The sequence below is a fragment of the Sus scrofa genome, chromosome 5 (genome assembly GCF_054392235.1).
Source record: "Sus scrofa isolate SSC_HxYL_T2T_F1_AM1 chromosome 5, Sscrofa_HxYL_maternal_Yorkshire_Landrace_v2.0, whole genome shotgun sequence".
NCBI classification, from domain to species: domain Eukaryota; kingdom Metazoa; phylum Chordata; class Mammalia; order Artiodactyla; family Suidae; genus Sus; species Sus scrofa.
In genome coordinates, this window is record NC_139387.1 from 74,821,388 (window position 1) to 74,844,792 (window position 23,405).

General features: G+C 55.2%; 1 protein-coding gene across 5 annotated transcripts in view; it reads left to right on the top strand.

Moving 5' to 3' along the window:
• B4GALNT3 (beta-1,4-N-acetyl-galactosaminyltransferase 3) overlaps window positions 1-23,405 on the top strand; it is an 88,858-nt gene that overhangs the window by 62,600 nt on the left and 2,853 nt on the right. For 3 of the 5 annotated variants that reach the window (XM_084956971.1, XM_084956972.1, XM_084956973.1), the window contains exons 2-19: window positions 738-841; window positions 2,407-2,484; window positions 10,274-10,369; window positions 10,785-10,875; window positions 11,253-11,353; window positions 11,793-11,860; window positions 12,776-12,854; window positions 12,977-13,043; window positions 14,719-14,862; window positions 15,772-15,881; window positions 16,937-17,037; window positions 17,256-17,317; window positions 17,916-18,714; window positions 20,107-20,426; window positions 21,093-21,246; window positions 21,460-21,532; window positions 21,900-22,053; window positions 22,918-23,044. In XM_084956971.1, coding sequence (XP_084813097.1) covers window positions 738-841; window positions 2,407-2,484; window positions 10,274-10,369; window positions 10,785-10,875; window positions 11,253-11,353; window positions 11,793-11,860; window positions 12,776-12,854; window positions 12,977-13,043; window positions 14,719-14,862; window positions 15,772-15,881; window positions 16,937-17,037; window positions 17,256-17,317; window positions 17,916-18,714; window positions 20,107-20,426; window positions 21,093-21,246; window positions 21,460-21,532; window positions 21,900-22,053; window positions 22,918-23,044 — 2,728 coding nt within the window. Of the gene's footprint in view, window positions 1-737; window positions 842-2,406; window positions 2,485-10,273; window positions 10,370-10,784; window positions 10,876-11,252; window positions 11,354-11,792; window positions 11,861-12,775; window positions 12,855-12,976; window positions 13,044-14,718; window positions 14,863-15,771; window positions 15,882-16,936; window positions 17,038-17,255; window positions 17,318-17,915; window positions 18,720-20,106; window positions 20,427-21,092; window positions 21,247-21,459; window positions 21,533-21,899; window positions 22,054-22,917; window positions 23,045-23,405 lie in introns of all 5 variants that reach the window. The other 2 variants (XR_014803984.1, XM_021092495.2) reach the window with 2 other exon arrangements.

Below are 23,405 nucleotides of genomic sequence, written 5' to 3' on the forward strand. Positions count from 1 at the left end.
GTGAACGCACACGTGTCTCCCCCCACCCCCCTGAATCCTCACTGTGGCTCGGCTGGTACCTTTCCAGATGTGTGTAAGCGGACCGGCCCCAGGGCTTCAGGGTGCAGACGTCAGCCCTCACACAGCCTCCAGATCCAGCCAGGAACAGCTGGGCCTCGAATCTTATAGCTGCAGCTGTTTATAAATTTGATGAGCAAACACCAAGCCCTGGGCCACCCTCTTCTGTCTTCCCCAGTTCTGGTTCCATCCAGCAGCCCAGCAACACACAGTGGACAGTGGGAGGGCCTTCCTGACAGCCCTGCCTGCTCCCTGGCTTGGAAGAAATGGGGTGGGGGGGGAAAGCCTGGCTCCACTGCTTCACACTACCGCTTGTACGACCACTTCCCCACAGTGGCTTTGGAAGAAATAGGCCTTGAGAGGCAGCTGCGGCAGAACCAGCCTGGGGTGATCACCAAAGGCAGGACGGCGCTCCATTTTCACCTGGCCTGGCTCCTTTCCTGACTTAGGGAAGACAGCAGATCCTAATGGGATGTGAACTCATGTCCTCTCTGCCGTGTTGACCTTGGTGGAGATCGTCACTGTCTCCTAGCACCCCCACCCCCACTGCATACCCAGCGCAAGAAGCGGGGAGGGGCAGCAGAGGGTAGATGTCCTCTGTTATCCCCGGGAATTGCACAGAGTTGTGAGGGCTTCAGGTGGTGGTGACCTTGGTCCTCTCTTCTCCTTTCCTTCCACAGGGTATGGCAGCTGGAGAGAACTGGCCAAGGCTCTGGCCAGCAGGAACATTCCAGCTGTGGATCCACACCTCCAGTTCTATCATCCCCAGAGGCCGGGCCTCAAGGTACACGGCAGGGTCAGCCTGTTCTCCTGGCTGTGCTTTAACATGGGTCCTCAGCTACCACCACTTAGAGCCTTGAGGGCACCCTCCACTTTTCTGTGGCAGGAGAGGCAGGACAGAAAGAGCCTTTGAGGAGTTCCCGTCATGGCGCAGTGGTTAACGAATCCGACTAGGAACCATGAGGTTGCGGGTTCGGTCCCTGCCCTTGCTCAGTGGGTTAACGATCCGGCGTTGCCGTGAGCTGTGGTGTAGGTTGCAGACGGGGCTCGGATCCCGCCTTGCTGTGGCTCTGGTGTAGGCCGGTGGCTACAGTTCCGATTCGACCCCTAGCCTGGGAACCTCCATATGCCGCGGGAGCGGCCCAAGAAATAGCAAAAAGCCAAAAAAAAAAAAAAAAAGAAAGAAAGAGCCTTTGATGGTGGCAGGTGCATCGCAGGGTTTTCAGCTGTTTGGGTGGAGCTGTCCAGCCAGCCTTCCTCAAAGTCCCTGTCCCATAGTTCAAGATGCCCACATTTGAGCCACTCCAGACACATGGCCTTCACCTCCAACAGCCCCAGAGGGCTGGAGGCAGGACCAGCATGTCCACCTCTTGCTGGCTTGAGGACTGGACTGGGACTTTATCTCCTTAATTTTAATTTTTCTTTTTTTTTTAATCTTTAGGGCCACATCCAAGGCATATAGAAGTTCTCAGGCTAGGGGTTGAATTGGAGCCGCAGCTGCCGACCTACACCACAGCCACAGCAACACAGGTTCTGAGCTGTGTCTGCAGCCTACACCACAGCTCCTGGCAATGCTGGTTCCTTAACCCGCTGAGCGAGGCCAGGGATCAAACCCACGTCCTTATGGATGGTAGTTGGGTTCTTAACCCACTGAGCCACAGTGGGAACTACTGGAGTGGGACTTTAGTGATGATCCCAGATTCTGCAGAGTCAGAGATGATTCCATAGATAGACACCCCTCCCTGCAAGGAGCTGGGGGACAGATTTGCAGTGGAACATTTGCCTTGTAGTGTTTCTTGGGCGAATGGTCCCCAGGAAGGCGGGAACAGCTCTGGGTGGGGATGAGGGAACTTGAGATCCAGTGCAGTCTGGAGCCCTGAGGTTGAGCCTCTGAACCTAGAACAGACAGGGATCCCCAAGGCTGGGCCAGAGTCAAACTGGACCTGTGGACCTGCAGGTAGGGAAGAGTTGGGGTGTCCCAAGGGGGGCTTCCACTTTTTAGGACGAATGAGTCACAAATTCAGGCAGGGCCCTGGAGGGATGTAAAGGAAGAGGAAGGCAAGGACCCTGCCCTTAGGATGGCCTGGTCTAAGTAGGAAAAAAAAATTTTTTCCCATGTAGGAGGACTGGAAAAGTCAGGAAAGTAGCAGCATCTCAGGAGTGTGTATTGGAGAGGTATTCTCCAGGGATAGAGTGTGAACCAGAGGTGGGAGTGTCCCTAGTTGATAAGCCTCTGATGTCAGGGCTGTGTTTCCTGACCCTCTGCTTCCCTGTAGACACTTTCAAGGGGCCCCAGTCCTAGCGTCACCCTAATATTCCTACCAAGTTCATTCCTCACTGTTCTGGCAGGATCAAGACTCTGCGCAAGGTGGAAGCGGTAACAGCAGCTACCTGAAGTGGAATAAGCCAGTCCCCTGGCTCTCAGAGGTGAGGCTGCTCTTTGAGAGGGCTAAAAAAAATTGTATTTACAGGTAATCCCAGACACCGCAGAAAATTTTCTTCTAGTGGTTCTTATTAAACAATATCACCTAATTTGAAGAAAAAAATTAAAGGGCTCCAGGCTCATTGAATTATCTTCCTTTGGAGAAGAGCTAACCTTTGCTGTGGGCCTACTCTGTGCCAGGCTCTATGCGTAATCTCATTTCAACTTTATGACCCTGTGGAATGGCACAATATCCTCATTTTATGGGTGAGAAAAGCAAAGCTCAGGGAAGCTACATGTCCATGCTAATCCCCCGTCATAAAAGTGCAGCTTCCCAAACTGTCTTTCTACGACCAGCAAGTCCCATAAGATAATCTAGGCAGAAAGGAGTCCATTGTTAAATAAGGTTTAAAATCTATAGTCATCCGCTTCCTGGAAATGCACATTAGCACAGGAAAGGTTCCAAGATGTGCAGTAATCTGTTTGACTTGCTTTAGTTCAGCCAGTACCAAACTTATTTGCCTCCCGGCCTGCCATTTCCCATGAAATAGCTGCTAACACTGTAGGAAACCAGTGTTCTAAGAAACACATACTGGGAAACTCAGCTTTAGAAAATTATTATAGGAAGCAGTTAAATGTGTGAATAAAGGTTGTCATAACCATCAGAAGACGTTTTATTGACAGATTCTTTGTCTCTTGGTGAAGAAACTGAGGCTCAGGGAGGTAAATTAACACGCACAGGGACAATTACCTTGAGTAAGCGCTTGTGAAAAAAAAAAAAGTTTGGGTTTCGTGCTGTACAACTTGTCCAAGCCTTTCCTGGCTGGGTGGTGCCAGACAGCCCTTTGTCTTTGTCCACACTGATCACAGGCTGATCTTCAGCCTGGGTGACTCCAGTCACCCTTGTGCTGTGGGGCAGGAGTGAAGGAAGCGGTAGCGAGAAATGCGATGTCAGGTTATCCACACTGTGAAATTGCCTCTATTTAAGCCCCGAGAGAGGATGGATTACAACACCGGCACACCTGCGTGAGGTGACATCATCAGGTAATTAGGCCCCACCCGACCTGGAGATAGCATTTTGAAAAGCAGACGCCTTAAATACCACTGGTCCAGTGATCCAGCCCTCTCCTTGGAGGACAGTTTGAATTTTTCTCTCTTTTTTTTTTGTCTTTTTGCCATTTTTCTTGGGCCGCTCTCGTGGCATATGGAGGTTCCCAGGCTAGGGGTCGAATCGGAGCTGTAGCCGCTCGTCTACACCAGAGCCACAGCAACGTGGGGTCCGAGCCGCGTCTGCAACCTACACCACAGCTCACGGCAACACCGGATCCTTAACCCACTGAGCAAGGCCAGGGATCGAACCTGCAACCTCATGGTTCCTAGGCGGATTCGTTAACCACTGAGCCATGACAGGAACTCCTGAATTTTTCTCTTAATGGATTTTTCTTAATGAACCAGTTCTTTTGAAAAAGTATAACTACATAATATTCTGTATTTTATTAATCATAAATTTCCCCGCTTTTTTTTTTTCCCTCCAATCAAGGATGGACATACATAGGCATTCCCTGGTGGCCTAGTGGGTAAGGATAAGGATTTGGTCTTGTCACTGCTGTGGCTCAGTTTCAATCCCAAGCCTGGGAACTCCTGCATGCCACAACTGCAGCCAAAAAAAGGGAAGGATATATAATAAATGAAAACAGTGAACAAATAGTAAATAGTGATTAAAATAAGATTAACTTTTGCAAAAGTTCCCAGGCCAGGGCCAGGGATCAAACCCAAGCCATGACCTGAGCCACAGTAGTAACAACGTCTGATCCTTAACCTGCTGAGCCACATGGGAACTCCAGAATAAGATTAAGTTTTTAGGAGTTCCTGTCGTGGCACAGCGGAAACGAATCTGACAAGGAACCATAATGTTGCAGGTTCGATCCCTGGCCTCGCTCAGTGGGTTAAGGATCTGGTGTTGCTGTGAGTTGTGGTGTAGGTCACAGATGCAGCTCGGATCTGGCGTTGCTATGGCTGTGGCGTAGGCTGGCATCTGTAGCTCTGATTAGACCCCTAGCCTGGGAATCTCTGTATGCTGAGGGTGTGGCCCTAAAAAGCAAAAAAAAAAAAAAAAAAAAAAAAGATTAATTTTTTAAAGAAGTAGTCGGTCTTTAGTGTGTTTAGCCTTTTGGTGGTTAAGGCCTGATTTCCACTGACTTTGCTCCTTCACTATTAAAAGTAGCATACACAATCCTCGTTGCAGTCTTCATGGATCTTTAGGCAATCACTGATCCAGTCTTCTTATCTTCAAGGAGGATGCTAAGCCCTGAAAATTTAAATAACTACATGCAGTCACAGGGCTACAGAGGCACCCCCTCTCTTCCAGCCCATCGTGGGGACCTCTCCGTTCCCCTCTCCTTACCTCTCTCCTGCCCCGTGGCGTGCAGTTTCAGCAGGAGGTGCTCAGGGTAAAGATCTATGTCATTTGGCTGCGCATCCGCTAGCTTCGGGGGCTGTCAGGCTGTGTACCGCAGTCTCTCCTTTCCTGGCCAAGGCTCCAAGAGGGGCTGACTCAGTCACTCACCCGAGGCGGTGTAGCTCGTGCAGCCCTGCCCTGAAGGTGAGCATGGCCAGAATACGAGAAGGCTGACCCAGGGCCTCTTCCTTTGGCCGGCCCTCGGGGTCTCTGAGGCCCAAAGACCCTCCCAAGCGAAGCAGGCTTAGGATTCCACTGTGTGGGTCGGACCTTGCCTGGACGGCTGGCGGGCCTCCCGGGGTAACTGCCCTCAAAAACATGTCTCTGTCAGATCATAAGACATTGATTAGCAAACCCCACTAATTAACAAACCTCAGTGCTGGTTTATTCCCTCGCCAGTCGGTATACAGTCCGCTGACCAAACACTGTCTGCTACTCAGGCTGCTCCCCTGGAAAACTATAGTAATTATAAGAAAGAAATTTGGTAAATACAAAGTCAGAACAAGTCAAGGTTCGTGGGTCACGTCATTCGGGCTTGGCGAGGCCGTGTCTCACACCATCAAGTTAGTACATTTCCATCACCACAGAGAGAAACCCCTCACCCATTTGCCGTCGCCCCTCACTACCTCAGCCCCAGCCCCAGCCCTAGCCCTAGGCAAACACTAGCCTGCTCTGTCTTCTACATTTGCATGTTCTGGACACTTCATGTAAAGGGAATCCTACTCTTTGTGGCCTTTTGTGTCTGGCTTCTTTCAGTTGGCATAACGTTTTCAAGGCACATCCACATGGCATCATGTATAGCAGAACTTCATTCTTTTTCTTTTCTTTCTTTTTTTTTTTTTTACTTGTAAATTGGATTTATTTAACTTTTTGGTTTTGTTTTGTCTTTTTAGGGCTGTACCTGAGGCATACGGGAGCTCCCGGGCTAAGGGTCAAATTGGAGCTGCAGCCGCTGGCCTACACCACAGCCACATTAACGCCTGATCCAGCCACATCTGCAGCCTACACCACAGCTTTCAACAATGCTAGATCCTTAACCCATTGAGCAAGACCAGGGATTGAACCTATATCCTAATGGATACTAGTCCAGTTCTTAAGCCACTGATCTGAAACGGAAACTCCCTGGATTTATTTAAATTTTTTACAACTTGCCTTTTGATTTTCATTTAATAGTGTCCTAGACATCTTTATATAGTTGAAAAGAAGTAGAGCAGTTCCTGTCATGGCTCAGTGGTTAATGAAACCGACTAACATCCATGAGGAGGCAGGTTCGATCCCTGGCCTTGCTCAGTGGGATCTGACGTTGCTGTGAGCTGTGGTGTAGATCGAAGATGCGGCTCAGATTCTGTGTTGCTGTGGCTGTGGTGTAGGCCAGCAGCTAGAGCTCTGATTTGACCCCTAGCCTGGGAACTTCCATATGCCGTGGGTGTGGCCCTTAAAAAAAAAAGAGATAGAGGGGCCACCTAATTCTTTTTGATGCCTATTTAGTACTTTGAAACATTTTATCACTAGATGAGTTACTTCCTATTTCATTACTTTTTCTTTCTTTTTGTTGCTTTTTTGAAATTTATTTATTTACTTATTTAATCGAAGTATATTTGATTTACAATGTTGTATTAGTTTCAGGTGTACAGCACAGTGATTCATTGTATGTTCTTTTTCAGATTCTTTGCCCTTATAGGTTATTGTAAACTATTGAATAAGTTCCCTGTGCTTTGCGGCAGGTCCTTGTTGGTTATCTATCCTATATACAGTAGTGTGTCTTTAAATTCCCAACTCTTTTATCTGCCTGCTCCCACTTTCCCTGGTTGTTTCTGTGTTTTGGTTCCTGGGACTAATGCTGCTGTGAATGTTTTTGTACAAGTTTCTGTGTGGATCAGACTTGCCTTTTTTCAGAGCCCTGAACCACCATCATCATACACATTGTCACTGTGGGGAGATACAAGGGACATCTCAGTTAATTTCCAAACCATCTATTCAAATGGGGATAATTTCCTCCAAGTGCAGCGTGACCTCTTTTCCTCATGGAGCCGGGAGCCCCTTGATTCCCAGTGCGGCTCCCTCAAGGGGCAGGTGTGAGCAGGGAATCAAGAGTAGCTCGGGCATGGTGGAGTTCCTCCTGTGGCACAATGGGATGGAGGGCGTCTCTGCAGCACTGAGAGCCAGATTTGATCCCCGGCCTGGCACAGTGGGTTAGGGATCTGGCATTGCTGCAGCTGCAGTGTAGGTTGCAACGGTGGCTCGGATCTGATCCCTGGCCTGAGAACTCCATGTGCCTCGGAGCAGCCAAAACATTAAAAAAACAAAAGAGTAGCTCAAGCAGGAGAAACCAAACAGGGGTTTGGAGTGTAGGAACTGGTGACTTCATTGTCTTGCTGGGTAGAGGGCACCTGGTCAGCCAGGTGTCCTGGTCTTGCGAGCATGAAGCTGACTGAGCGGCAGCGGAGGGTCCGAGCTCACACCCGTGCTGGGCTGCTGAGCCCGCCTGGGGGAGGAGCTAGCTAACCACCCACCTGCGTGCCCTCTGCACCTCAGCCTCTGCAAGTAGCCCTGGCACAGGTGGCTCGTTGCTCTGCGTGTCTCTGCTGAGGACCACTTTTCATTTTTTCTTTTTCTTTCTTTTTTTTTTTTTTTGTCTTTTTTAGGGCCATACTTGTGGCATATGGAAAGTCCCAGGTTAGGGGTTGAATCAGAGCTGTAGCCGCTGGCCTACACCACAGCCACAGCAATGCAGGATCTGAGCCATGTCTGAGACCGACACCACAGCTCACGGCAACGCCAGATCTTTAACCCACTGAGTGAGGCCAGGGAATTAACCTGCATCCTCATGGATACTAGTCAGGTTCATTACTGTTGAGCCACAACGGGAACACCCCATTTTTTGTTTTCTCAATGTCGCTGGTACAAAGCAGACACTCGGTACCTAGAGGATAAATGAAGGGGCATATGGTTCAGGGCTTAGCGTCTCCAACCATTTGTTCCCGCAGATAATTAAGATGTGCGAGGAACGTAGAGGAGGGAGCTGTAACTCTGCTTGGGAAGTTGTGGAAGGTGCAGACAGAGATCAGAGAAGAGCCTTAAAGCATGAGCTGGAGTTTACTGTGTGGGGAAGAAAGGAAACAGTATCTGCAGAGACACAGAGAGGTGGCTGTGTGTGTGGGGGCGGGGCGCGGGTAGGCCTGACTTGCATCGGGTGAGGTGGGGCTGGGAAGGCAGGGTGAGGTTCTGTCCTGCAGCCTCCTGAGAACCCTCGGAGGTGTGAAGCTGAGTGGCAGTGGAGTCATGAGATCTGTGCTTTAGAAAGGCAGCTCTGCAGGTGGTGTGAGGAAGCGGTGGGGGGATACGCTTCCATCCAGTTCACTTCCATCCTGTTTGGAGGCTCTGTGAGCCCAGCAAGGCCTGGCAGAGGCCCTCTTGGATGGAAGGCAGTGGACGTTCCTGCATCAGCACCCACCAGGCTGTGTGTGCCCCCCGACACCCTTCCACTTCCACAGCGTTCATTGCTGTGTGTCTTGGGAAGTCAGTTTACCTCTCTGAGCCTCAATACTCTCACCTCTAAAATGAGAGGGTTCCAGCAGGTAGGTATTCTCTTCACCGCTTGTACCTGGAAGTTCCAGTCCATCTTTGGCTGTGATTGCTCTGGCGGCAGGAGTAACGAGTGCTCTTCCCTGGGCCTTAGCTCCTGCTGGACGAGAGAGAGAGGGCAGAGGGCAGTGCTGACGAGCCGAGTCCCGTGTCCCTGCCTGACACAGCCTCCAAGATGTGGAGGGTCACCGGTCTGGGCCTAGTCCCCTTGAGATCCCTGCCTACAGCTGAGTGAAGCATGGCTTGGGGGCTGGCTCCGTGCTGAGTCAGGGTCTGGCCCAGAGGAGGGGGTAGCCCTCCCCCTGCCTGGGTTTCCCGCCGCATCTCAGGCCCCATTGCAAGTCCTTGATGGGCTGATGGAGGCACCCAGCCCTGTCCCTTCCTCCATCTCCTGGCCCGGCCCCCTGTGGCCTTTGGCCTCCTGGCTGTGCCCCCTCTGTGCCCCTCCCCGCAGTTTGCTGTGGACCTCCAAACCCCCGGAGAGGGGCGGGGAGGAGGCCACTTGGAGGAGACAACTGGTCTTGTAAATGGGACTTAAGGAATTTCCCCGGCACTAGCACAATGTCCCCATTCTTTCCTCCCAAGAAGCCCTAGCCCGCCCCCTACCTCCCCAGCCCACATTCTCTCCCACCCATCCCAGCCCCCCACTTTTGTTCCCGCGAGTGATGGCTGCTACCCAAGGTCCAACAGGCCACGTGCCCCAGAAGTGCCAAGTTGCTGAAGGGCGGGGGTGGGGTGGGGTGGGTATGGTGTGGTTTGGGGGGGTGACAGGCTCTCCGTGTGGGGGCAGGGGCTTCCCACCAGCCACACCTCCATCTTGGCATCCCTGTCCCGAGCCCTTCCAGCCCCGCGCTCTCCTCTCAGCATCCCTCCCTCCAGCGCTCTTGCTGAGGACCCCAGTCAGGTGTCCCTTTCTCCTCCGTCTTCCTAAGGGTGGCTTGGGTTTTGATGTCTGATGGGCCACAGAGGGGGGAGGTCAGGGCCTGTTTGTCTAGCCTGGCTGAGGCCCACCCCCCACAACCTGGAAATTAACTGGGGAGGGGGCGGGGGAAGGAGCAGAGATGGATAATCTGAAACCCTTTGTCAGGACAATTTGGGGCAGGATCCCCACTTCCCGCCTCTCTCAAGCTCCCCACCATTCCCTCCCCTTCCACCCCTTCCTCCAAGAGGCCCTGTGCTCCAGGCCTCCATGCTTAGCCCAGGAAGGGACAGAGACACCTCCTTGGTCCTCCCCTCCCAGGGCTGCCCCAAAGCCCCACTACCCCCACACACCTGGCCCCTGGGTGGTCATCCCGGGAGAGGGTAGAGGCCTGGGCAGCAAGAGGCTCTGAGCTCTTCTGCCGCTGGAGTCCTAGACAGCTGCTCCCCACTGGGGGACTGTGGGGTGGATGCAGTTTCACACGCACAGCTGTGTAGTTTTCCCCTGGTTAGGTGCTGGGGAGGTGGAGAGGGGGTCGGCTGACGTCCCAGCCTGGTGCCCTCTTCCGGTCCCCCTGCCATCCCTGCCATTCTGTTGTGCCATCATCTCCCCTGCCCGGAGCAGGGGTGGGTATGGATGTGTGTGCAGACTAGCCCCCTTCCTGCATGGAAAGAGCCAGGTGGGTGTGTGCCAGAAAAACAGAGCCAGGCCTCAGGACCAGGCCATAGGGATGCGGTTCCCCAAAGCTGTGGGTGCCAGGGATGGGCTGTGACCTTCAACAGTGAGAAGCACCTGGGCTGGGGCTGCTCACGCCGGTTCCCCTGCCCTGCAGTTCCGGGGCCGTGTCAACCTACATGTGTTTGAAGACTGGTGTGGTGGCTCCATCCAGCAGCTGCGGAGGAATCTCCACTTTCCGCTGTACCCCCACGTGAGTGCTTCCCCTCCCGCCCTGCTCCTATCTCTCACCATCCCCACATCTGTATTCCCTTGCTTTTTTTTCTGGTTCATTTTCTTTTCTTTATCCCATGGACCCTCTTCCTCTCCTCACAGTGTCTCCCATGGTCCCTCCCCAGGGATTCCTTCAATCTCCCTGCCATCCTCAAGGCTCATAATATGGTTTACCCTGGGCTACTATGTACAGTTGGGTGGGTTGTGCACTGTGCAAGGTCACCCAGACAAGGGAGCAAGTGGGAGTGGAAGTCTCGCCTGCACTCCACTCACTGAGCCCCCCCTGGGGCCTGCCTGTCTCCTTCCTATCTTCCCACCTGCCCCAAGCAGAACAGTCTCTTCACTTTCCCCTTCCCTCTTCTGGGTAACAGTCTCCCTCCCCTTTCTTGGCACAGATACGCACAACCCTGAGGAAGCTGGCTGTCTCCCCCAAGTGGACCAACTATGGCCTCCGAATCTTTGGCTACCTGCACCCCTTCACCGATGGTGAGGCCAGCCTCGGAATGTCCCCCCACCTTCCCTCCCCAGAGTTCTCAGGGGGCCAAGAGGACACGGCCTTCCCTGGGCCAGCTGGACCCCGTTAGCCCACCTTGGGGAAGGGGGCGCTGCGGACGTGGGGAGGCCTCACACAGGCCCCCAGGCGGCCACTTCGCACTGATCTGCGGAGTCCAGAGCTAGGTTGTCTCTCCCCGTAAGCCTCCATCTCCACGGTGTCTCCTGGGGCGTAGAAATCCCCACTTTACAAAGAGGGGAGCCACAGGGCTAAGCCCCTGAGGAGAGCATAGTCATTGAGACATGGGAGTCCGTGGTGCCCAGCCCCTCCCTGCTCTCACCTGGAACCTGCCCCCGCCCCCCGTGCCCAGGGGAGATCCAGTTTGCCATTGCTGCCGACGACAACGCAGAATTCTGGCTGAGCCGTGACAACCAGGTCTCAGGGCTGCAGCTGCTGGCCAGTGTGGGCAAGGTAGGATCTGCTGGGCTCCACGGGCCCTTTCATCGCTCCCAGGAGCCCCGGGCCACCTGCCTCCATCAGGACACTTGTTACCATGAGCATCTCTGGTGTGATAGCCAGGGAAGGAGTGTGAGAAGCAGCACCCATCTTACAGAGGGATGGGCAGGTGTGGGCGGGAACAGACCCTGGGCAAGATGAGACTGAGCCACAGCTGCCTTCCTGGGTGCTCCGGTCCTTGGCACTGGCTGCTCCGGGTCCCTCCGCCTCCAGGATGGGGAGTTGCATCCCACGTGGTCCTGCCCTCTCCCATCAGTCACTGTCTTCTCTCCCCTCTTCCTCCCACTTTCCTCCTTTCTTCTTCCACCCTTTTCTCCTCACTCACCACCTCCCATCCTCTGCATTCTCTCTTTGCCTCCACCCTTCTCTTCCAACTCTCTCCCTGCACCTCTAGACTGGAAAAGAGTGGACTGCCCCTGGAGAGTTCGGGAAATTTCGGAGTCAGATTTCCAAGCCAGTGAGGTAAGGAGGGCGTGTCATGATGTTCTTAGGAGCCGTGGAAACCCCGCCTCCCTCAGGTGCCAGGCTGCTCAGAGCAGGGCCAGGCACAGGCATCTCCCACCCACCATCTTATCATGGAGGTTCAGCGAGCCTGGGCTCCTGGGCCTTCTCGAAAACCCGGTGTTTGTTGAGAAATCATCTGGCCCATCCTTCCTCACTTTACAGATGAGGAACAGGCCCAGAGAGGGCTGTGACTTATTGAGGGTCACACAGCTCTCCAGCGACACTCAGGACTGAGAAACAGACTAGGTCTCCCTTCTCGCTTGCCTTGCCTGCCTGTTTCCTTCAGCTCTGGAGAGGTCCACAGACAGGCAGCCTGGACCTGCTGCTCTGCCCTTGCTGCAGAAACTTCTGAATCGCTGGGAGCAGTGGTAGGCTGGAGGGAAGGCCAGCCTCAGAGCGCCTCCTGGTGGCGGGCTCCGTGCAGCCTCCTTCCGTGCTGAGCGCGTCCCATGTGATCCAGCCCAGCAGCTGAGGACGTGGGCCCCTGATGCAAGACTGCCTGGCTCTAAACCCCAACGGCCCCCCTTGCTACCTGGCGACTTTGAGCAAATTAGCCAAGATTTCTGCGCCTCAGTATTATCTACCCACAGGGAGTGCGTGGGTTCATCTGCATGTAGCACTTAGAACAGAAGAAGCTCTCTGAGGGTTAATTATGATTATTTCCTGTGGCTCACCCGAGGATCCTGTGAACTTAGTACTGTCGTTATCCCATCTCACGAAAGGGGGAGCTGAGGCCGCCCTGTCAGGAGATGGTCATGGGGATTCCAGCCCAGGCAGGCGCTCCGTGGCTGGTCCCCCGGGCAAGTGCCGGAGCGGGCTTGGGGCGCCACAGGGCCTGGAAGTCAGCCCCTGCTCCCCACTCTCTCCCGCCAGCCTGTCAGCCGCCCGTAGGTACTACTTTGAAGTGCTTCACAAGCAGGACGCGGAGGGCACAGACCATGTAGAAGTTGCGGTGAGCATCCACTGTCCTATCTGGCTCCATGCACACCCCCACCCCATCGGCCCAGCCCCTTGGGCCCTGTCCAAAATCCAGCCACCTCCAACCTGTGGCGTCCACCTTCTCTCCTCTTCCAGTGGCGACGGAATGACCCTGGGGCCAAGTTCACCATTATTGACTCAGCTTCCCTGTCCCTCTTCACAAGTGAGTGTCCTGCCCCCACCTGGGGACCAGGACCAAGCCGGGTCCACCGGGGGCTCTGCCCACTCGGGGTCGAGTCAGGGAGACTGGGAGGGGTGCTTGAAATGCAGGTCTGAGGGTTCAGAACAAGGATTAGAGCCTAAAGGGACAAACAGTTAGAGGGCCTTAGCTCTCAGGGCTCAGCAAGCAACCTGTGAGAACCTTCCAGAAGTTCTCTGAGCTCATGCCCCAGGAAGATGCCCCTTAGGAGTTCATTGGTGGCCTAGTGGTTAAGGATCCAGTGTTATCACTGCCATGGCTTGGATTACCAGTGAGTTTAACCCCTGGTCTGGGAACTTATATGTGTCCAAAAAAAAAAGGAAAAAAAAAAAAAGTGCCCTGTCCACCCGCACACAGTGTTTTGAGTACCACTGAGATACTCCTGAGGCTCGCGCCAGTCGAAAAACTTCTGAGAGGCCAGTGCCCTGTTTCACAGATGAGGCAACCACAGTTCTTGCACCGTCGTGGCCACAGGAGAGAGAGCATCGTCACCCGCTTTCGGTTTGCAGTGAATGAACTCTGCGATCATGCTTTTCACTGCTTATGATTTTCCTTAATGATTTCCTGTCTGGAGGCCCCGCTGAGACATGGCCACTGGCAGGTGGGGCCAGCTGGGCCCAGGTATAGGAGGAGCAGGCAGAGTGCAAAGCCCCAGAAGGAAGGGAAGGCGGGTCTGAGGGGGACAGGGGGCAGTGGGGGACAGGAGGCAGTGGCAGTGTGTGTGTGAAGGGCAGAGTGGGGAGGGAGCCGAAGGACTGGTTCACAGTGACGAAGGGGCAGGGCAGGCGGGAGGCCACAGGGTCGGGGCAGAAGGGCCGGTCGGTGCAAGAAGGGAGAGTTGGAATCCATAGATTCAGGGTGAACTGAGAAAAAAGCCCGAAACAAATTCAGGCAAGAAGCCAGTAAGATGGACCAGAGGTGACCAGCCTCGGGTGACAGAGAGCTCTCTCTGGGGCCAAGACGCACAGACCTGGGAAGCTAAGAGCAGAGACAAGCAGCCAGGCCCCAGAGCTGGTTAGATAAGGGACAGGTGGGTACGTGGACTTGGAGATGAGGCTGTAGAGGGAGGGTGCCCAAGGCTGGGGCACCCTGCTCACCTGGGCATGGGCTTGTCTGCCTGAGGGCTGAGACAGACCACCACACTTCAGACTCACTTGTGTGGTCTCAGGCACATCACTTGGCTTCCCTTGGCCCAAGTTCCTGTCAGTACAGTACGATGATAATAGCACATAAGCCATACACCACAGTGGTTATGAGGATTAAGGGGGTGGTGGTGGTGATATTTGTAAGATGCTTGGAGCAGCGCCTGGCTTATTCTTTAGTAAGTGCTCACCGCAGGTTTGTTAAATAAATTAAGTGTACTAATGACAAGTCTCCAGCAGAGAGCAGTAGAATGTTTTGAGGAAGAAGTGGCCTTTTCCAGCTCACACAAAACTATGGCATGTGCTAGCCGTGGGGCTGGTGGAGGGGGTCCAATGAGGTAAACAGCTGGAACCACAAGCAGGGCAGCAGGGCTGGCAGAGGAGGGATTGAGCACGTGTCCTGGGCTGTACCTGGAGATGCAAGAGCAGGGGCTGGCTTCTGGGCTGGGATTCTCCAGGAGTCACAGTTGCCCTCTGTTCCTTCCTCCTGAGCCCAGATGAGACAGACCTAAGGATGGATGAGGTGGGTCACATCCCCCAGACAGCAGCCAGCCATGCAGGCTCCCCAGACGCTCTTCCCAGCAAGGAGCAGCCCCCCGCTGACATGCTACAGCCGGACCCCCGGGACACCCTCTATCAAGGTAAGACCTCCTGCTGGGGACACACCACCAGGCCCACACTGCCATGCCCACACTTCTGGGTTTTAGGGAGAGGCTCAGGAGGTTTCTATCCTACCACAGTCTCCCCAGATCAGAGGCTCTTTGCTTTTACTTGTATAAAGTATAAGATGCCTACAGAGAAGTACAAAAATATATAGGCACAACTTTGCAGTTGTACAAGTCATTACAGAGCAAACATTAAGAGGCAAGAGATAGCACCAGAACCCACTGTCCCCGTGCGTCCCTCTGCAGTCACATTCATCATGGCTTTTTGTGGATGCTCCTGTCATCCAGTAAGAGAAGGAGGGCCCCACTAAGGTGCTGGAGTCCTGAACTCTTGGGAGTGTCTACATTTAAAAGATGACAGTGTCCCATCCCCACCCCCACATGACAACTGGAAAGCAGTTCAGTTAGTGGCACTGCACTGGGGTGAGGCTTTGTGGACAGCAATCCCAACACCCTACTCTACCTTGAACCAGGGGCTGCATTGAGTCCTCTGTCTCCAAAGCGCTCCTTGACTTCCTCCCCAACCCCAAGAGTGGTGCCAGCCTTGGCTTGGCAGCCTCAGCTGCTGAGCATGGTCTCTGCCATAAGTGAATTCAAAATATGCAGGCCGGGAGTTCCCGTCATGGCTCAGTGGTTAGCAAACCTGACTAGCATCCATGAGGACATGGGTTTGATCCCTGTCCTGGCACAGTGGGTTGGGGATCTGGCGTTGCCACAGCTGTGGCTTAGGTCTTGACTGCGGCTCAGATCTAATCCCTGGCCCAGGAACTCCATGTGCCATGGGGAAGCAAAAAAAAAAAAAAAAAAATGAAAGGAAAAAAAATTGTGTGGGCTCGGGGCAGCGGATCCCAGGCCTGCCCTCATCCTGCTTCCTTTTGTCTCCAGTGCCTTTGATCCCCAAGTCTCATCTCCGCTACGTCCTGCCTGACTGTCCCTACAAACCCAGCTACCTGGTAGACGGGCTCCCTTTGCAGCGCTATCAAGGACTCCGATTTGTAAGTCTCTGCCCTGGGCAGTGGGGGCAGGAGGAGGGGACTTGCTACCTGTAGCTGAGGGTGCTGGCTGGGCTGGCCACGCCACTCATCCCTGGGCCAGGAGAACCAACATTCCCTGGTGCCTGGCCTGGCTGGACTGCCCTGCAGAGCCTGAGCCTGCTCCATCCTTGGGAAGGAGGGTTCTGCCCTTGTTCTGGGGACAAGGCAGATGGGCCAGAGATCTCCTACCCTCTGCCTCCGAGGGAGGGCCGAGGGCCGCACCATCCAGTCCCATTAGGTGGTGAGCAGCTGTATTCATTAAACTTAGAGACAAGGCACTAGGGAAGCGAGCTGTGGAGGGGTCAGCTTTAAAGAAACTGGAGACACAGGGTGACATTGTACACCCAGGTCCAGAGGTGATGGTGGGAGTTGCCAGAGGCAGAAGGAGCCAGGAGTCAGCCCTAGGGTGGGATAGAGAAGGTTTTGGTGGCAGTGATTTCGAGCTATGTTTAAAAGGGATGGGAAGGAGTTCCCATCGTGGCACAGTGGAAACGAATCCGACTAGGAACCATGAGGTTGTGGGTTCTATCCCTGGCCTCACTCAGTGGGTTAAGTATCTGGCGTTGCTGTGAGCTGTGGTGTAGGTCACAGAAGCGGCTCGGATCCCACGTTGCTGCGGCTGTGGTGTAGGCCGGTGGCTACAGCTCCGATTTGACCCCTAGCCTGGAAACCTCCATATACCGCGTGTGTGCGGCCTTGAAAAGACAAAAAAAGCAATAAAGGGGGGTGGAAAGCAGAGTAGGGAATGACAGAGGGTCATCTGGGGGCAGTGGACGGTGGCAGGAGAAGGTATGGCCGCAGGAGGAGGGGGTAGTCCCAGCTGCAGCGGGGGATGGGGTTGGGACAGGAGATGGGGACGCGCGCGCGCGCGCGTGTGTGTGTGTGTGTGTGTGTGTGTATACGGAGAAGCTTGACTTGGGACGTTCCGGCCCAGAGGGCAGGCGAAGGGGCGGAATGCTGTCCAGGTGCTTCGTCCACAGCCGCCCTGCCCTCCTCCGGCCTCTCTCCACCTCCAGATTCACTTGTCCTTTGTTTACCCCAATGACTACACCCGCCTGAGCCACATGGAGACCCACAACAAATGCTTCTACCAGGAGAACACCTACTACCAGGACAGGTAAGGTGCTGCCTGGGGCAGGGGACAGGGGCCTGGACTAGAGGGGCTGCACCTGCCCACCACCAAGGAGCCTTGGCTCTCCCTGGCGCTTCCCACATGCCCGCAGGTACCCGGACACACACGCAGCCTCCTCCCTGCACTCTGGAGGGACCCCAGAGCCCCCTGAAGCAGCCTACAGGGCGTGGTGCCAGTCCTTCCCCTCCCCCTCCCTCCCACAGGCTCAGCTTTCAGGACTACATCAAGGTTGACCAGCCTCAGAAGCAGGGGCCGGAGGAGCCAGGTACAGAGTGACAGCTGAGCTTCCAGGTGGAGGTCAGACCAGGCCCACGCAGAGGAGCTTAGACTCCAACCCCCTCGGCCCTTCCCCAACACCCAAGGAGTGGGGAGCAATCCTTTTCCCCCTCTTCCATGTCAGGGCACAGGTAGAGAAGGGTGCCAGCAGCATGCTGGTCAGTGGAGGAGCTTCAGGGCCCTGGAGGACGTGGCTCTTTCTGCCCCAGGGCCTCGCCACCCTGGCACATCACTTGGGAAGCTCTGCTCTGCAGAAGCGCTGTCTTCCCAAGGCCTCCTTGTCATGTCAGGGCCTGGCTGGGGTCGTCTATCCGGTCCGCATGTGCCAGGCCCCTGTAGCGCTCTCTGTACTTCATGTCACTCTTGACAACAACCCTGTGAAGATGTTACTCCCCTTGTGCTGATGGAGATGCTGGGGGTAGTTGAGTTTGAGTCACGTGCCCGGGCCACACAGTGGGTAAGTGGCAGAGCCTGATTCAGGGCCCTCTGGAACCCCCAGAGTCTCCCCTGCACAGTCACCAGGCTTCTTGTGCATCTTGTTGGGACAAGTTTGAAAACCCCACGCGAGGGACGGTTGTTATTAACAGCAGGTTTCGAGGAAGGCCTTCTAGAAGAATCCCAGTATGGAGAAGCGGCAGAGGACACCCCTGCCCCAGATGACGAGAAGGATCGGACACCAGAGGGGAAACAAGGGCCCTCCACTGCCCCCGGGCAGGACGCCAGCGACCGCAGCCTCCGAAGCCTGCGGAGGCTCCTGGCTTGGTCCCTGGCGGGCCTACCGGCGCCTGCCCCCAGTCAGAACTCCTCGGCCCCCTTCCCAGTAAGGACCAGCAACATCCTGGTCCAGCCAGCAGAGAAGAGACTGAGGAAACCCAGCCCTGAACCCCCACAGGATCCACGTCCTCCTGACAAGTGGCCCCCGGGGCACCCTCAGGGGAAGAAGCCCAGGCCAGCGAGTGAGAGCCCTGGGAAGACGCTGGGGCAGTCCCAGTGGCTGAATCAGGTCGAGTCGTACATCGCAGAGCAGAGAAGGGGTGACAGGATGGAACCTCCCGACCCCGGGAGGGGTTGGCCTGTGGAGGGGGAGGTGGTGGCAGCAGCCGCAGGCCAGGAAGGCCAGGCGGAGGGAGAGGACGAGGGGGAGGAGGAGGGCGAGGAGGAGGAGGAGGAGGAGGACGTGAGTGAGGTGCTGGAGTACCTGTCCATGTTTGACCCGGTGGTGAACTGGGACCGGACCTTCAGCGCCCGCAACCTGGACTTCCAAACCCTGCGGACCGACTGGATCGATCTGAACTGTAACACGTCTGGCAACCTGCTGCTTCCCGAGCAGGAGGCTCTCGAGGTCACACGGGTCTTCTTGAAGAAGCTCAACCAGAGGAGCCGGGGGTAAGGTAAAGGGCTCTCCTGGGCCGGGGGCAGGGGCTGGGGCTGCAGCAGGTGCCGGCTGCAGGCGCCTGGGATGAGAAGTGCCTGTCAGGTCTTGGTCCCGAGGTCAGGCAAGGTCTGGAGGCCCCAGGGCTGGCCCAGGACACAGGCTGAGCACTGGGGAGGCTTGGCAAATGCAGTTCCCGCTCAGGGAAGAGGCGAGTAAGGAAACAACAGGCAATGGGAATTCCTGTTGTGGCTCGACGGTAACAAAAAACCTGGCTAGTGTCTATGAGGATGCGGGTTCGATCCCTGGCCTCACTCAGTGAGTCAAGGAGCTGGCATTACTGTGAACTGTGGTGTAGGTCGCAGACAGGTTTCCAGGGCTCACACACATTGCAGAGCGTATCAGTGCTTCTTTATTCCTTTGTATGGCTGCATAATATTCCACGGTCTGACAGGCCACATGTTGTATGTTGATTCTCAGCTGATGGACCTTTGGGTTGACCTTTTGAACCAATACGAATAATGCTGCTCTAAACATTCATGCACAAGTGTTTGTGTGGACATGTTTTCAGCTTTCTTGGGTAAATTCCCAAGGGTAGAATTCTGGCTTATGACTGCTGGGTGATAAGGTAGCTCCATGTTTAACACTTTGAGGAGCTAGCAATTTCTTTTCCAAATTATCTGGACCGCTTGACATTCCCATCAGCGGCGTATGAAGTTTCCATGAGCCTGTCAGTGGTGTGTGGCTATGCCATACAGCATATGTTGTTCTCCACGTCCTCATCATTTCCTTTTTTTTTTTCCCCGTAGCCATCCTAATGGGTGTGAAGTGGTTTGCATTGTGGGGTTTTTTTTTTTTTAATTTTTTTTATTTTCCCACTGTACAGCAAGGGGGTCAGGTTATCCTTACATGTATACATTGCAATTACAGTTTTTCCCCCACTCTTTCTTCTGTTGCAACATGAGTATCTAGACATAGTTCTCAATGCTATTCAGCAGGATCTCCTTGTAAATCTATTCTAGGTTTGCATTGTGGTTTTGATTGGCATTTCCTTGGTGACTGATGATGTGGGGCCATCCATTCTGTCTTATGCACTGCTGATTAAACAAGAGTCCTGCATTAATGAGGGTCAGTTTCTGAAGGACACACTTCACTGTGACTCCCTCATCCGCCTTATGTTCTTGGGCTCTTAGAGCTTAAAGACAAGCTATTAGCTGTCTCATAGGTGCACTGAGAAAGATAGTGGCAGTGATCACTGGAGCGAGTGAGCACCATAAGAGCCTGTTAACCAACGGCAAAGCTGGGCCGGGACCAAGGTCTCCTGACAGCTGGCCTCGCTAGCCTCCACCCCACGTGCTGCCCCATGTGTGGGAGGGAGTGACTTGAGCCCCCGCCCTGTCTGCCAGGAAGTACCAGCTGCAGCGCATCCTGAATGTGGAGAAACGGCAGGACCATCTCCGTGGGGGCCGCTACCTCCTGGAGCTCGAGCTGCTGGAGCAAGGCCAGCGCCTGGTGCGGCTCTCCGAGTTCGTGTCCACACAAGGCTGGCAGGGCATCGATGCAGCTGGTGGGGAAGAGGCTGAGGCCCGGAACCTGCAGGGCCTGATTTGGAGCCCACATGACCGCCGGAGGCACGTCCTGAGCCTCCGGGCCCCAGAGCCCAAGCTGTGCTGGCCCCAGGGCTTCTCCTGGAACCACCGCGCCATGGTCCACTTCATTGTGCCTGGTGAGCCTCGCGTCCTCGGAGCAGGATCCTAATGTGGTCCCGGGCACCCGGTCTCTGCTCTCTGACTTGATCTCACAAGAACTTGTGAGGGAGGCCACTTTGCAGCTGGGGAAATGAGCGCCCACAGAAGAAAAGAAACTGGCCTAGGTGTACACGGGCAGTAAGTGCTGGCTCTGGGAATGATGTCCATTGTAGGCCAGAGGCTTTTCCTCTGTGCAAAAACCAGCTGGGGCTGCCGGCCTGGTGTTTACAGCTGGCCTGGGGCAGTGACACAGGGAGGGCTGGGTTAGCCCATCACAGGCTGGTGTGTAACCATGGTGTCGGGCGGGAGAGGAAGGATGGCCATTCAATGGACAGCTCGGGGGTTGACTGTTAGAGACCAGGAGGGTTACCAAGCGGAGCCAATGACAAGCCCCAGCCCAAGGCCTTCCGGTGGGGCCCTGCCTGGGAGTCTGCGTGGGGAGGGGACGTAGAGGCCCCTGTAATGGTGAGCTTTCCTTCCGCCCTCTGTCCCCTACTGATCTGCTGACCTTTCCCGTAGTTGCATTACCCCAAGCAAAGGTCTGACGGGACTCCTGACCAAGCAGGAGCTGGGAGTGGCGGTGCCCTTCTTTGGGTCACCTCTGCTGTTTTCTCCTTGTCCGTCCCACCGGCCCTGCCGGGCAGTAAAGAACCAGGCACGCTGGGTGCAGCAGTTCATCAGAGACATGGAGACGCTGTTCTGGGTCACTGGAGACCCACACTTCAACATCATCATCACCGACTACAGCAGTGAGGACATGGATGTCGAGATGGCCCTGAAAAGGTCCAAGCTGAGGAGGTGAGGATGTTCTCGGTGGGGCGCAGCCTGAGCCACCTCTTCCTGAAGGCCCACCAGCTTCATTGATTCCCAGTCTCTGGCTCTTCCCAGAGGACTCGCCTGCCCATAGTCCCATCCCGGGAGCACTCAGCACCTCCACTCCACCTGCCAGCTTCCTCCGGGGGCCGCCACAGCTGGTCTTAATGCCCAGCCCCTCTTCTGCTCTCGCTGCAGTTACCAGTACCTGAAGCTGAGTGGGAACTTCGAACGCTCGGCCGGACTCCAGGCTGGTGTGGACCTGGTGAAGGTAAAAGGCCCGGGAGGGGCTGGGAGATGTGACTCATGCTGGTGAAAGGGTGCAAGAATGCCAGCTCCAGGGAGGAGGGACAAGGGCATGGGAGTCCTCTCTGCTCTGCTGCAGGGCCCATTTCAGGGTGGGAGTCCACGAAAGCCGGTGGAGCATTTGTCCAGGGTCCTTGGGGTCCGTGAAGGGTGGGGGAGGAGTCAGAATTCCCTCTCTGACCGTGAGAACGGTGCCCTGCTGTCCAGTGCTGTGAAAGTCAGTCCAACAGTGTGTTTCCTGCAGGTTGGTCAGTCATTGAAGTGGGAAGGAGCCTGCAGGTTGTCCTATAGCATGACCTGGCCTCCTGTGACCCTCCCGCTTCTGTCCCCAGGACCCGCACAGCATCATCTTCCTCTGTGACCTCCACATCCACTTCCCCGCCAGCATCATCGATACCATCCGCAAGCACTGTGTAGAGGGCAAGATGGCCTTCGCCCCCATGGTGATGAGGCTGCAATGCGGGGCCACCCCCCAGTGGCCTGAGGGTGAGGCTGCCTTGGGCGGGGGAGGGTAGGAAAGCTCTCTCTGCCCTGGTTCTTGACCCCAAAGCTGGAAACAGTCTTGTCTACAATGACAGCACCCCACCCTCTGCTTCTCTGCTTGCCTGGACTGACCACAGACAGGTGTCCCCCTAGGTTGTGCTGACAGCTGCCGCAGCAGCGATGACAAACATGTCCGGCCTTGTCTGCCCCTTCATTCCTTCATCAGACACTTATGAAGCACTTACCTCGTGCCAGACTCTGTGCCCTGTGAGGATGCAGAGATGCAGGAAGGTTCCTGCCTGGAGAGGGGATCGCACAAGACAGTGCCTCGGGGGCTGCTGTCCAAGGCTCTGTGGGGCCCTCACTGGTCCTTGGTCCCTCCCTGGCAGGACTGCTGCCTTCCTTGGACCCAGACAGAGCCTTAGCTTGGGGCAGGGGGGCTGGCTTCCTCCCCAAAACAGGCACGGGGCTCGTTCAGATGAGTTTTCAGCCTCTGTTCTCTTTCAAAAAAAAAAAAAAAAAAAAAAAGGCTAGGAAGGAGTTCCCATTGCTTAGCGGGTTAAGAACCTGGCTAGTATCCATGAGGATGCGGGTTTGATCCCTGGCCTTACTCAATGGGTTAACAATCTGGCACCACTGTGAGCTACGGTAGAGGTCGCAGATGTGGCTTGGATATGGCATTGCTGTGGCTACGTGTAGATCGGCAGCTGTAGCTGCAATTTGACCCCTGGCCTGGGAACTTCCATATGCTACAGGTGCAGCCCTAAAAAGAAAAAAAAAAAAAAAGGCTAGGAATGCAGCCCTGAAACCTGCCTTATTCTCCCTCCTGGCCCTGGTTCAGCTCACCTGGGGCTTGTCTATCCGCAGGCTACTGGGAGGTGAATGGATTTGGGCTGCTTGGCATCTACAAGTCTGACCTGGACAGGATCGGCGGCATGAACACCAAGGAGTTCCGAGACCGCTGGGGTGGGGAGGACTGGGAGCTGCTGGACAGGTGACTGGGGAGGAGCGGCCTCTGAGAGGCAGGGGGGTTTCATTCACAAGCCCCCAGGCCCAGCCACCTGGGCTGCACTGGGATCCCCATTTCCTGGGGGTCAGATTGTTTCCGTCATTGAGACCGAGCCTCTGGGGCGATCCTGCCTCTGCCTGTGTCGCAGGCTGGGTGTGGAGGGGCTCGGCAGGCTGTGTCAGAGCGCAGACGGGAAGGGCAACGCTCTCAGCCAGACTCCTGTTCTCCTGGTCGTGCTCTCCTCCCTCATGCTGCCTGGGGAGGAGGCTGAGTCGTGGGGGTGAATGGTGACCCGGCAAAGCATCAGGAGAGACCTCAGGGCCAGAAAAGAGCCAGTGTGGGCCCT